General features: G+C 45.9%; 1 protein-coding gene across 1 annotated transcript in view; it reads right to left on the reverse strand.

Annotated features, from left to right (window-relative positions):
• Positions 1-12940, reverse strand: part of LOC122718379 (semaphorin-1A) — a 136301-nt gene extending 123361 nt beyond the window's left edge. Inside the window, exon 1 of the mRNA XM_043943365.1 lies at positions 11826-12940. Coding sequence (XP_043799300.1) covers positions 11826-11952 — 127 coding nt within the window. The 5' untranslated portion in view covers positions 11953-12940. The remainder of the gene's footprint in view (positions 1-11825) is intronic.
• Between the last annotated feature and the right edge of the window lie 1252 nt (positions 12941-14192).

Here is a 14192-nt window from a genome sequence, read left to right on the forward strand (position 1 = left end):
AAAAAAAAAAAAAAAAAAAAAAAAAAATCGGAAAAGGGGGAGAGAGAATAGCATAGAGGGGGTACGAATGGATCGTTGGTTAACGCGATTTCGCGTGTAAAGGTCAGCCCATAAAAGAGTAGAGAGGAAGGACGTGGAATAATGCATTGGGCATCGAGGATCGGTCAAAGGGAATAAGCTCAGGTGGAAAGAAGGGGAGAGAAAGAATTGCAGAGCGGCCAGGTAATCGGCCGAATTCCAAAGAAATTCACCGTGGTTCCTAGACGGGCACGGGCCATCGACATGGAGCTCGCGTGCTGGATTAAATTAAGTGGATTACTAAAACGAAAAGGGAGATAGGCGAAAGTAAGGGACGACAAATTCCCTGACGCGCTACCAATGGATATACATGCCCCAACACGAGGGGGAAAGATATTGGAAATGGCAATCGAGCAACGCGGTATGGAACTGCCACCACCATGCCGACCACCTTTGTTCCTCGCCGTATTACCACGGTAACCCTGAGACTTCGAGTCATGCCGGAACAGACGGATGACACCTCGAAATGCCACTGGTCTGGACGAGTTCTCTCCCGATACCGCGTGCTTTCGTGTTCTCCTTGGCACGCAGGTAGAGGATAATCGTCCCTTAGGGCAACGGAAACAGATGCGCGCCACCCTGTTTCAATAATGGAAACTATCGGGGTTATTTCGCCTCCATCGTTTTAACGTTTGGCGCGAGTAACGAGAAGGGGCAGGTGAAACATAGATAAATGTTTCACATGTATTTCGTGGATATGAGTAACGACGAATCTTGGGAAAGAAATAAAAATGGTATCGGTTTCAAATCGTTTCGTGCGAATATTTTTATATACGTTGAAGATGGTAACGTAAAATATCGTCGAGATTCGTGAATTTCGAAAGACACATTAACTTCGCGAATTTAATTCTCGTGATGGTTTAGGACCAAGTTTACCTACTCGAGGTATCTGTTGAAGTAGTTTTCTCGAAGGATTGAGCACGGCTGATAAATTCTCAACAAGCCAAAGTCGGACAACAGTCTTAGTCGTGTTATTCTCAACTCCACTTAAGCTAAGATGGTCAAAGACAATCGCGTAAGTTTCTAGCTACCAAAGCGCAAAGGGAAATCGCACGAAAGTTTTTTTTTCTTTTCTTCTTTTCTTTTTTTTCATCCTAGAAACCATTCTTCTTCGCGTCTATTAAATTCGATCATTGACTGGATTCACGTCGCAAAAAATATTTCAGGAATCGAGGATGCGATTACAACGTACAATTCTCGATGCAACGAACGAGAAGAAAAAAAGATGAACAAAAGACGAAACGAAATAAAGAGAGAGAGAGAGAAGAAGGAACAATGATCCCCAAAATGTCGAAGCCGTCGTCTTGGTCGGTGGCATCATCATCGTTGCGCGTGCATAACTTCGTACTCTCTTGGCTGTGCCAGCAGCCGGCAAGGTATTGATCGGCTGAACCCACGAGGACCACATGGCGACTCCAACTTCGTGCGACTTCGTGCGAGATCGGCACTCCTCGTACCTAACATGGCGCCCGTAGGCGGTCACGTGGTCACCACCCCCTCACCCACACGACTACCACTAAAACAGCGAGCGCACTCGACCACCACAAGGGATATATGCAGTCACCAATTCATCTCTCTCTCTCTCTCCCTTTCTCCAACTGTCGTTCTCATTTTCTCCCTCTTTCCTCCTCTTTCTCTTCCACGCTCTCTCAGTCTCACAGATCTCTGTCCTCTTCAAGGGTGGCTTAAATATTTACACGGCCAGGTTCAATGATATTACACCGAAAATTTTGACCGCGTCGCGATAATGAGAAAACTGTCCATTCATTTGTTGCTAGTACCGAGCAACATTGAAAAAACTCACTTTTTCCCTGCTCGAGTATTCAACATTTCTGGACCACGAATCGAATTTCCCCATTTTTCATCCCCAATTTTACGACAGCTCCAAGGCAAAAATACCGGTAGTCGTGTCATTCGAAGCATATGGCTCGTTTCTCTTCTACAAAATGATCCGACAACCAAATAGATCCTCGGCCAATCCGACTTCGTTTTCGGCTCATTTTTCCTCGAAACCGCTGTTCGTTTCGTTTTTCTTTTTCTTTCTTTTTTCTTCCTTTCTTCCCTTCTCTCCTCCTCGCCGGCATCTCTTCTCTACAATTTTCCGGGGAGCGCGTATATAGAAGGTCGGTAGACCGTACCGGCTGTTTAACGTGTTCACTAACTCTTCCAAGAAGGAAACGAGTCGACTTTTAGCCGACTCCTTCAAAGTTTGGCTTAATTAATGAAACGAAAGGAGGTCTGAATTTTTAACCCTGCCAACTTGCCTCGTAAAATGGCGGCAAGACACCTTAGACCTTAGAGCACACCGTCCAACAATCGTTGGGAATCGTTGGGACGATACTCTTTCTTCGATTAATCCATGGTATTCCGATTGAAAGGAAACGTAAACCTCGTAAGCGCTACATCAAATTTCCACATTTGAACGTGATCCAGTTTCCTTTGAAACGCGATCAACTAAACTCGATATCTGTCCGCATCTTTCGCATCCCCTATCCCCCTCACTCTCTCTTCTTTTTTCTTTTCTTTTTTCGCATACCTGCTCTTTCCTCTCAGCAGGAAACCGGGGCATTACAATCCTGTGGGGATGCACACGACCGGTCGATCGTACGTACGTGTGTATCGGACATCTTAAGCCACGATATTAGGAGGATGCGGCTGGTAGAGAAAGAGGAGGTGAACGAGGAAGGGAGAGAGAGAGAGAGAGAGGGGGGGAGAAATGCAGACACGGAAGAGAGAGAAGGAAGGAGGAAGGGAGAGAAATGTTTCGGAGAGCCAACGGGTACTCCCGACTCCAAGTATCCTCCGGACACCCTCCATTTGTCCCTACCATTCCCTCCCTTAGCTATCTCACGACTGACGCATCGTCCTGCGACAAAACAGAAGGGAGACGGAGAAAGAGATAGGGAGGAAGAACGAACGATCGATCTTTCTCGGAATGCCAGTCGTACCGGCGACCGATTGAAAAGCTTGTGATTCGTGACTCGAAGAGGGGGGCGAGAAATCGTGGCTCGGGAGGAAGTGAACGGTCAACGAGCTCGACAAAGCTCGGGATACGAAATCGGGAGGGGGGCGCCCCCGATTTTTAAACGGGGCGACGGCTTGACCCGCTCGTTACCAAATATCCCCTAATTCTTTTCGAGCACGTAGAGCGCCCTCGTTTCGGTAAATCGCCGTACAAAAGCCAACCTTGCCTCTCCACTCTATAAATTCGTATTACGTAGAGAATCGTGGAAAACCTATATATACCAAGAGGTGTAATTTCACGCGAGCTACGTGACACGGGGCGCGTGGGTGGAAGAAGCATCGTGTCACGGGGAAAAGAAGTTGCGGAAGTTGCGCGAGGACGAGGACGAGGACGTGTCCAAGCACGAGTCCAAAGTACATTTTAGAAATTATTATTATCGGAGAGAAGAGAGATCGAAAACGAGGGCGACGAGTTTGTTGGAAAATCGTCGTGGGTATAAGAGTTTATCGATCATTTATCGGAGATAACGGAGATGCAAATTAATAATGCCTCGAATATATGTGTATATCAAATTAATAATTTCAACGAAAGGATCGTGTACACACTACCTTGTGACCAGACTACGTGGCGTGGTGACGCATCCTGCGGGATACTCGAGAGACCGATCGATCTCGTCGGATACGAGTCACCGACTGCGGCAATGACCGCCGTTGGGGCAAGGCTTTAAGCCGATATTTTTGATTTTTTTTTTTTTTTTTTTTTTTTCATTATTATTTTCCCCGTTAACGAAATGATCAAACATTTTTTAAAACCCAATAATACGCGCCAAAAATTATTAAAAAGAATGAAATAGGCGTGACATAAAATGTCAAGATATCGAATTTGTTTACCGTTGAAAGAAAATAATTGCGCTAATTACTTTTACAACGAACAAACGGGGGGGAAAAAAAACTCTAGATTTAGTACCAAACACCGTACACCGTACAGTAATCCAAAAACGATTCTCGATCCTGTCGAAGTTAATTAACCCAGTACGCGGTTGCGGTTCCCTGTGAAAATTTCCATGAAATTGGCGAAGGAGTAGTGAAACCATGGATCGAGCTCAAGCTTTTCCGGCTTAATGGAAGAGTTCCATTAATACTTGGTGAAGAATCGTAAAGGAAAAATGATTCTTCGATAAATATCGGGAATGGGATCGTAACCGTGTGAAACATGGGTCAACGATGGGCATCGCGATGAAAGTATTCCACTAAAAAACTTCTCCTCCTTCCCCCCCTTTTCTCCTTCCAAAAACTCGTCGGAGCTTGTAAGTTTCGGAGCGTTCAGCGGGTGCCGTGAAAGCGCTTCCATTCCCTAATTAACGCACGAAAGCACACGACGAGGGGTAGGTCGGTGGAAGCTAAGTTTAAAGTCGTCCTGGGGATCTTGTGTAATCTGCGAACATTTCCAGGTGAAACGACTACGCTTTCGCGACTTTCGCGAGGAAAAAGTCGGAGAGGAAATAGGAGAGTCCGGGACAGTCCTCTCTTTAACGCTCTTTCTCCACCACCGACGACGCGACCACCAACTCTGAATTCGGATGAAAAAAGAAAAAGAAGAAAAGGAGGAAGGAAATTATATTCCCTTCGTTCGTCTAGAATCTAGACGACGAACGAGCTTTTCGTCGGGCAAAAATTTATCGCGAAACGGTAGATCAAAAATTACGATGATAATCGTAATTTTCGCGTATAAACTTTTCCGAGGAAGCGATGGAAAGCTTTTAAAGATCTCAACGATACTCGCGAAGAGAGAGAGAAAGAGAGAGAGTAAAAAGAGGGCCGAGTGAAAAGGAGAAATGGGGAGGAGAAAAGGCGGCGGACAGCGATGGAGGAGGAGGAGGAGGGAGGAGTTGAACCGAGTAGACAGAAGCTCCAAGTTTAGAAACGCAATAGAAAGAGAAACGGGGCGAGGGTGGAAGGAGGACGAGGAGCCACTCGTATTGATCCAGCAGATACGCTCGATTAAACCGCAAATTGCAACGGATTGGCGTAAGTTACAACGTACTAAGACTACTAATACCGTGCGCGGTGGTTTCACGATGCTTCCGGAAGCTGCTGATACCGACGGCATCCGAAAATCAACTGACGTGACTCGAGCTGCGTATGCAAACACGCGTTCTACGTCCATCGCGTTCCATCCGAAACACAGAGACGGGAGGTTGACGCCAACTTTCAAACTATCGGTTAAACTGGATGGCAACGACGCCAACCGGATTATCCATCACGGTAATTTCATCGGCGGCGATTCAAAGAATCGCGTAATCCCCGCAAAAACCCGGCCAACTAAGAATTCAATTCGAAATTCGATTAAGGACGAGTTTGGGTAAATCCACGAAACCGAAGGAGCGTATCGACCGGCGCTGGTGATATTCGCGACGTGGACGCGCGAAAAGAACGAAGGGACGAACGCGAATCGTACGTCGTTCGCCAATTACGTCACGGAAAAATCTCGAGCGAAAATCAACAATGGAGAAAAACCGATGTAATTGAGTTTATGAAACTTGTTCTCGCGAGCGACGAGATGTCACGTACGTTTATATCCTCCTTTTTCATCTTGATACTATTCTATTTCTCTCTCTCTCTCTCCCCCTCCCTCTCTCTTCTTTCTTTCCCCTGCTTATCCCAGGTTATCTCTCACTTTAACCAGATCAGGTCTCACCTTCGTATCGCGGTGGTATCGCGGCGCTAATTCGTCGTCGTCGGTGAATTAATTACACGTCGCTTTAGATACCAAGCTCTGTCTATTTGGTAAAGTGGTATTTACCTTTGCGCTCGATTCAAAACGAACCCGACGATTAGTCAAAGGCATAACTAAATATTCGAGGAGAGTTACCGGTGAAATAAATCCTACTAATTCGTGGGTTAAACGGTCGGAGCTAATGCCCCGTAAATTATCCCTTCTAATGAGAAGAAATTTTTAATGGCCTGTAAAATTGAACACGCCTCGGTCGAGTACCGACCGGAATCCAACCGGAGCTGATTCGATTTGCGAAAATTGATTCTTCTTTCTCGGACCATCTTTATAGAAAATCTACGGAGAGATGTGGAGGGTAGGGGGAGAGGGATACACGATGATGCAATTCTTTCCCATTGAATTTCTCTCACCGCGGATATTTTCCGCAGAAACAACAATGCTCTCCCGATGCTCTCCCCCCGCCACGCAACAATCAACTCCATAAACAGGCGATGGAGAAGGGTTGTTTACAGCGTAAACTACACTTTCACGGCAAATCGTATTACGCATAAGAAGAGAATACGCCACGTAAAATCCGCGCTTACAGCAATATTTCGTATATAAAAGGGTAGGAAACAAACGTTTCCAAGTAAATACGTGGCAAAGTGTACGCAGATATTATTCCCAAAGATATTCCTTCAAATTTTTTTCACCGCGCGCGTGCGAAAAATCCTCGCGACACACTTGTTACAATCGATCAACCGTCGTTCCCCGTATTATTTTTTACTTTATGCTCCAAGAATAAAAATTTGTTGCCCTTTCTTCTCTCCTCTTCTTTTTCTTCTTCTTTTAAAAAACGTTGCTCGACAGATTAGATTTGACACGACACGCGCACACGCACACCACGGCCAATTCGAATCTCGCATTAAACCAGACCGTAGACTGCTAATGGCCCTTTTCGTTTCACCCCGTCCGGGTAAGCTTCTCCCCTAGACTACTACGGGCTGTGTGCCACGCTGCTTTCGGACCCAAATTGATTGGACTGTGAATCGTCCGGTTTGAATTATTCATACTTTGTCCGCCGATAAACCAATTTCTGTAGCGACTGAATCGAGGAGGAAAAGATCGGCCACGCGACGCACGAACGACCAACATCGAGGAACAAAGAGCAGGATGGGGGAGCGAGGGCGGAAGTGCAATCGTCCTCGAATCGAAAAAGAATAGAAGAAGCGTATTCGAATTCCGGGAGGATCGCACGGGAGTCAATTAACGTCGAATGACGTTTTGGGATGATGTTTAATTTTATCGACCGATCTAACCACCTTCTCGGAGAAGGAAAATTGACGACATCGCGATTACTTTGCGTTTTTATCGAGCCACGATGATTCAAAGCAACGTAAGGAAAAAAAAAGAAAAAGAGTCTCGACGCTTATTATTAGAGTTATCGACGCTTCCAAACCGTTCGATGATATTTTAATTTTTGGGTTTAAAGACACGCGAATAATTAGACAATCGTTCAATAATCATTGCGACAATGATAAAACCGATTCCAGTAGCGATGATGATAAAACGAGAAAAGAAAAGAAGAAAAAAAACGTATTGGATCGAAGAATAAAGAAAACGAAGAAAACGATATTAACGCATGGAAAATTCGCGGCTCGCTTTTTAAATACGAGTCGATATACGTCTGTCTGAATAAGTTTGGCGAGGGAGGAATGTGGTATTAAAGAATCGGGCAAGTTTCGAGCCGATAATAAAATCGACGAGTTAATCGTCCATCCATCGGTGGGTGGAGACGCATTAGACGGGATGGCAGGCGGGTGGAAACGATGCGAGAGAAACTCGATCCAAGTTTCGCGAAGGCAATCGTATTTACGATGATTCCTCATCCCCGGCCGGGTCGAGTCAACACCCGCGATAAGAGGACACTTTTACTTGCACTCCAACGAAGAAACCGCTCCCGGCAGCCGCGCCGCTTTTGACCTTTTGCTTTGCCCGGATCGAGGCATGGCAAGGGGGATCTTCTCGACAAAAGATTTATGAACCCCTCGGCAATGCCAGTATGCTACTTATTCTATCGTCGAGTATACACTCGAGGTTCACAAAAAATGCGGGGGTGGTATGTACACGCCAACGATCCTCAAAGAGAAATCTTAAAAAAGGAACGACCCTCCTACTATCGAATCAATCATTTCCAGACTCGCGAGCTCCATACACCTCTCTCGCCAATTGTTCGCCATTATTAATAACGGCGTATTCTTTCGTTCGCTCGATCACAAATAATCCAGACTAATCCGGGGTGCGGGGAGAGGGGGCATATTTGCGAATTTCCCAATTAACCAATTTCCACTCGGCGTGGACGGCCGAGACATTGCCTCGCTGACAGCTCACTCTCATCCAGCCAAGGTGGAATTACGTACGTACGTAGGTGGACGCGTTCTCGCGAGCCCGTTCTCTACTAGTCAATTGACACGATTCCCAGTAATTTTAGCCAGTGGTTAGAACCGAGGTCAGGTTATACGTGCCGGGTCGCGTACGCGATATACACGAAACTAATCATAATGTATCCTCATCGGTCGAGGGGGGAGGCAGTGCTATGATTGGTCCGTTGCGGTATTCCTCGCTGCCAGATAAAGTTACCGTAATATGGATTAACTGCCCGTTATACCTCGTATTCCGATTCGATGCGCGCATTCGGCCGGCATGTAGTAATGAACTCGGTAACCGGCGTTATACTACCGCACCCCACCGCGCCCCACGGATTCGCGGTGTCTTTTAATAACGTATCCGCGTGGAAACGATCGCGATATTAGGTATTCCCGAGCCGTATCGTATCGCGCCAATTTTCCCATCGTCCTCGTGAATCCAATCAAATTTCGCCCCCAAATTTATTCCATCGTCTTCGCACGAAAGAGAATAGTTGCAAGCACCACGAAACAGAACGAGAATACGATTTTCTCCACGACGCGACGAGATCCCGATTTTGAAACGTCGCGTCTCCGGCGGCGCCGAATACCCCACCATCCCCCTCCCAGACTTGATTTACGACGTTTGTTTTTCAACCGCGACGCGGATGATGATCGTCAACGGCACACTCGTGCCGGTTCGTTTTATCCCGCGGCCATTGAAATATATCGTCCATGGTTTTTGCATCGGGAGGCCAACGATCCGAAAGATAAAAAAACGCATGCGCGTACCGCGGAGGAGAAGAGGGAGAAATTTTTGTTTTTTTCGCTTTTTCGCGGCGTCGAAACGCGGTTGAAGCGAATTACTCGTACGATGCAACGATGGTAAATAGGATATAATCGGCATATAATTGGCCAATCGTGTTGCCGTGCCCCTTGAAACCGAGAAAAAATAAGCATTGGCCCCGGATTGCGTGTCCATGGAATCGCAATAAACAGCGGGCGGAAAACGGCTGCATCAGCAGCGGGAACCGTGTCCCTTCGGATGCCCCCCATAACGGCAATATGCATTTCCCGGTGATTACAATTTCGGTTCTGCGGCGTGGTTTTCCCTGTTGTAGAATTAGCAGAAATTCTGACTCAGTGAGCAAAACAGCGCTGTTCCCGCAATGCCAGTGGCGTATTAATAACACGTGCTTCGTGTAATTTCAATTCCTGCCGCACGTTTCGTCGCGGTGCGCTTCGATTCTCCCCGTTATTGGAAAATAATACACGAACGAAATTCATAACGGCCTAATGAGCTTACGTTACGGCCTACCGATGCCGTATCTCTCTATCACTCGTATTATCGATTCGTCTAAAAAGATGCGTTCCCCTTTCGAAACGCGATCCCATCCCCCCACTACATTGTGGATAAAAAATTCGTAAAACAATTCTGTTTCTTTTTCCCGACAACGTTACAAATATTTTTCCAATTCTGTATAATAATAAAAATGTTCTTTTTTCGTTCGATTATGATTTATATAACTCGCAATTTTCGCGAATAAAATGTGTTCTTAATTGTTCTTAATTGTCGTCACAAGTGTCCATTAAAATTGTCACTGTCACTACGAATCACCGCAGAATGATTATAATTCAATAACGGAGAACACATGTTATTTATACGGCAAAAGAGAAATAATTGCAGCGATTTTTGTCAATATCGGAAAACAAAAAAAAAAAACACATTCGACGAATTTTTTGTCCACTAATGTACGTCGAAATGCATCAACATCGAGTCGAAAATATATTTCCTATATATGTCCAGTCGAGTTACAACATATTAAAACGTTACTTTCGTCAGTGGTGTCTCTTGCCCTTTATTATTTACGCGCGTCAAATTCTTTAAAATCCCTTCTGTTTCCTCGAGAATTTTTCTCTTCATCGTTCATTTTTCACTTTTTAACGTTTTAACTCGCCAGACGAGTGTAAAAAAGACTTAAACGGAACGTCCGTCCCGTTAACGTTCGATAAACACACGAGCTTCGAAGGCAACTCGCTACAAGTGCAGTCGAGTCAATGCCAAGAGTTCATCGATGCAAAATCGACGGGGAAAAGAAAGGAAGAGAGAGGGGAAAAAAAAAAAAAAAAAGGAAAAAAAAATCTATCTACGTCTCGTCTAATGCATTCTCACGGTTGAAAGATACGGAAGGTAGAAAAACTACTGCACTGGATGGAAGATAGAAGAACGCGGTGAAGCGCGTTCGTCTATCGGTCGACTATCTTCGAGGGCAACGTCACGAAGCTTTTCATACGGGGCGACGCGATGTCTGCACACGCTATGTGTGTCACGGGTGTGGAGTGCGTAAAGACACGCGATGAAACGATGCACTCGATTCGATGCAATTTATATTTCGCTCTTTCTCTCGCCAAAATATCCTCCGAAAGAATGATGGATGCTGAATGTCGGTCGCGAGTATATACCACTGTGAAACACGCGGAGTGCCGTTAAGGTCGAGTACCTCGAATGTAGGACACTTGGTGCTCTTTGTACTCTTTCGTCTTCTTCTTCTTCTTCTTCTTCTTCTTCTTCTCTCGACGATCTCTCGATACGAGCTTTCGCCCTTGACAACGAGCATCGCGCAAAAATACCATCCATCATCATTCTTTCCTTCCGAATCGAAGATATCGATCGATGAACACGCGCTCGTCACGCCTTTGTGATTCGACTATGCCTTAATTCGTCACGTTCGAGTTTTCTTTTGTTTTTTTTCCTCCGCTTCTTTCTCGCGAAATTAATCGATTTATCGGTAGATAACGAGGAAAGTAAATCGCGGAAGAAAGAATCGATACGTTCGCGGATCGTAACTGTCGCGTTTTTTTTTTCTAGGAACCACGGTTATATCGTTTACTTTAATCATTTAAACGGGACACCGGTGGTCGATATATTTATATTCTTTCCTAGTATCCATATCCTAGGGAGTATGGTTATGTCACTGATTAGGGTTTACAGTCACCGGGTTGCACATATAGCTCCCCTCGCTAGGGGGTGAAACAATACCGAGTGGGGGAAGGTCCATGACCCTGCACCCGGTGTAACTTCCGTTCCGCATCGTTGTTCGGCTACTCGACGTGCGCTACCCGACGAGCAAACGAGAATATAAAATTATCTTCTCGACCGTAAAATAACCGAGAGAGAGCAGCTTTTGCGAGTATTTTAATTCGCGTTCGAGCGTAACCGGACGAATGCTGTTCTTTTTTTGTTACTCGAGGATATATAGCGATTCTCGTTATCCGATCGATCATCCGAGAATAAAGATTTCTAAATATAAACTCGCGATACGAAGCTTTTAAATTGGATTACGCGAATTTCCCGTGATTTCGTCGAATTTATTGACGACGACGCGATGTGAGATAAACTACGACGAATATCAGCTCGAAAACAAACTTTTTGTTTTCTTGTGTCGTTTCGTGCGCGATAACATTAGTCATTGCGTATCTATCTTCTTGGATTCTTGGAATTCGATATGAAACACTCGCGACAATGTAAACAACGAAACCGAGGTTTTTTGTCGAACGGCCGATGACGCATCGCGGACAAGAAACACCACACGGAAACGTAATAAAATAACGTTTAAATAATAATGCATAATAAGTAAAGAAAAGTAAAAAATAGAGACACTCACCGAGTTGGACGTACATCTTCGGCCTGATGTTTTCCTGCCATGCTGCGAGGACGAGGGTGACAGTGGCGACAACGCACCAACAGGATAACACGGGGTGCATCCTCGTTTCCAAGATGGTACGCCTCATCTTCTCTCGGGTGGTTCGAACGACACCGAAAACGTGCCAGGATTCGTAGTCTCCTCCGTAGATCACGAGAAAAAAAGGAGAAAGATCCTCGGTAACTCACGAATACCGCACCAACCACCGGCACTCTTTTTTACTCCCCGTTAAGCACAGGCTCCGACGTAACAGCGGAAGGAGAAAGGACGTGTTTCTATCACTCTCTTTTTCCTCCCTTTCTCTCCACTCACTGCAGCAGAACGTGCGAGGGTGCCGCAGTCACGTGCAGCGTGTTCCTCGTCGTTGTCGCAGTCGTTGTCCTCCAGCTCTGCTCACGCATGTTTCCTTGCGGACGACCGGCTTCCTGATCGCGCACATTCACGAGATCGAACGCGGCGTGCCCGCACGCACCTCGACGGATCCGAAAATCGGCGATCGAAAAAGGGACGAGGGAGGTATTCGAGTGGGAGGTAAGAGAGAGGCGGCAAGAGAGGTAAAGAGAGCGAGCGAGCGAGAGAGAGAGAGAGAGAGAAGGCGCGTGCGTGTACGCGAGAGAGGTAGGCAACGACGAATCGACACACGTACGTAGATATGCGATCGTATGCGTTTATCCCGATGCACCGTGCGATCAGACGACACCAAACGCAGCACCACTTCAACGATCCGTAACTCACGGCGGTCGCCGTTACACTGACACCGCGCACCACCACGACAGGTGACACGCGCCCCCCACTACGCGCCGCAAAGCCGCCCCTCCACCGAACAATCGGCCGGCGCAGGCGCGTCGATAATGCTGCGCTACGTTTTCTACAACGGGTCGCGTGTGCGTGCCTACGCGCCTCCACCGCACGCACACGTACCTCTTACGCACGTGGGTAGGAGTAAGAGGCACCGGCACGGAGAATATAGGGGGCAGTGGATGGAAAAAGGGGAAGGAAATCGAGGGGAGATAGAGGTATACAGGAGACACCGGGCAAGCGCCGATTTTCAACCCCACCACCCCCGCGACACGATCACGCCGTCGTTCTTGTCGACGTCCTCGTCGTCGTCGTCGTCGTCGCCGTCGCCGTCGCCGTCGTCCTCCTCGTTGATATCTCGTCGACGCTATTGCAGCGCCGCCAATCTGTAATGAGAAAAAGAAAAATTAGAATCTGTTCTGACAAGATTCTTCGACACTTCAAAAAAAAAAGCACCTCTGACGGCCGATAACCGCGATAAACACGCATCGATTAGAAAAAAAAAAAGGATGAGAGGATTTAATGCAAATGTATTCCGAATATATTCGTATATTCGTTTCCACGAATAGATTATTTTCCTCTTCTCGCGAGAATAACCGATTATCGTTCACCAACGTGATATAATTATTTTAAAGTTCACGTCCAAGATTCAAACCTAAGTGAATTCGCTCGAAAGGGGATACGCGAGGCGGGGATTTAAATTATCCCATTGTTACGTGTACTTTTTCACCGGATTCCTCGGTATTATTTCTTGACCTGAATTTCAGCCGAAACCGTTTGCGCCAGCACGAATTTTATCACGCTTTATTTGCTCGAGGGTGCTGAGAAGGCGTAATAAACGTGTGGCTAACGATCACCTCGTTACGCGGCCCACCTATACCAAGTTTTACGAATATTCGTGAAAAGATGGCCTCCTCCTCTTCTGGTCGCATCGCGGGGAAGATATCAAAAAACGTTGTGTTTATTTATTTAATAAAGATTCTCATCGACGTCCTCCCTACGTACCAATGATTTCCATCGATATTTCTATCTCGGGGAGAAAAAGAAAAAAAGAAAAAAAAAAAAAAAAAAAAGAAAAGATGATTATTCGATATGCATATCGGCGCAAAAAGAATTAAAACGTGCACGGCTCATCGAAACTCGTAAAAATTATATTTCCGCGGCAATGAAAGATCGTAAATATTCTGAGAAACTACAACTACAGGCGGACAAATGAATCGATACCGATGAAATAATAATCGTTGCTTTCGTTCAAAACAAATAAAATATAAAACATAAAAAAAAAAAGAAAAAAAAGCAGCGGAAAGAAGATTGAACGAGATCGAAGCTAGTTTACAGGAACGAAACAGCGAGGAAAATCCGCATCGAGTTTTTCGTTTGCGAGAGTTTGCCAGAGGCACGATAACTACGTTATCCCGAACACCGGTGGATGTTGGGCAAATTTTCCCTATAGTTATCTGTATGCGGCAGTCGTTGCAACGCCGACGACGTTGACGGTGTTCATTAATTTGGTGAATTAAAAGTAGCAGG

The sequence above is a fragment of the Apis laboriosa genome, unplaced genomic scaffold (genome assembly GCF_014066325.1).
Source record: "Apis laboriosa isolate Shangri-la unplaced genomic scaffold, ASM1406632v1 scaffold62_cov152, whole genome shotgun sequence".
In the NCBI taxonomy this organism is placed as follows: domain Eukaryota; kingdom Metazoa; phylum Arthropoda; class Insecta; order Hymenoptera; family Apidae; genus Apis; species Apis laboriosa.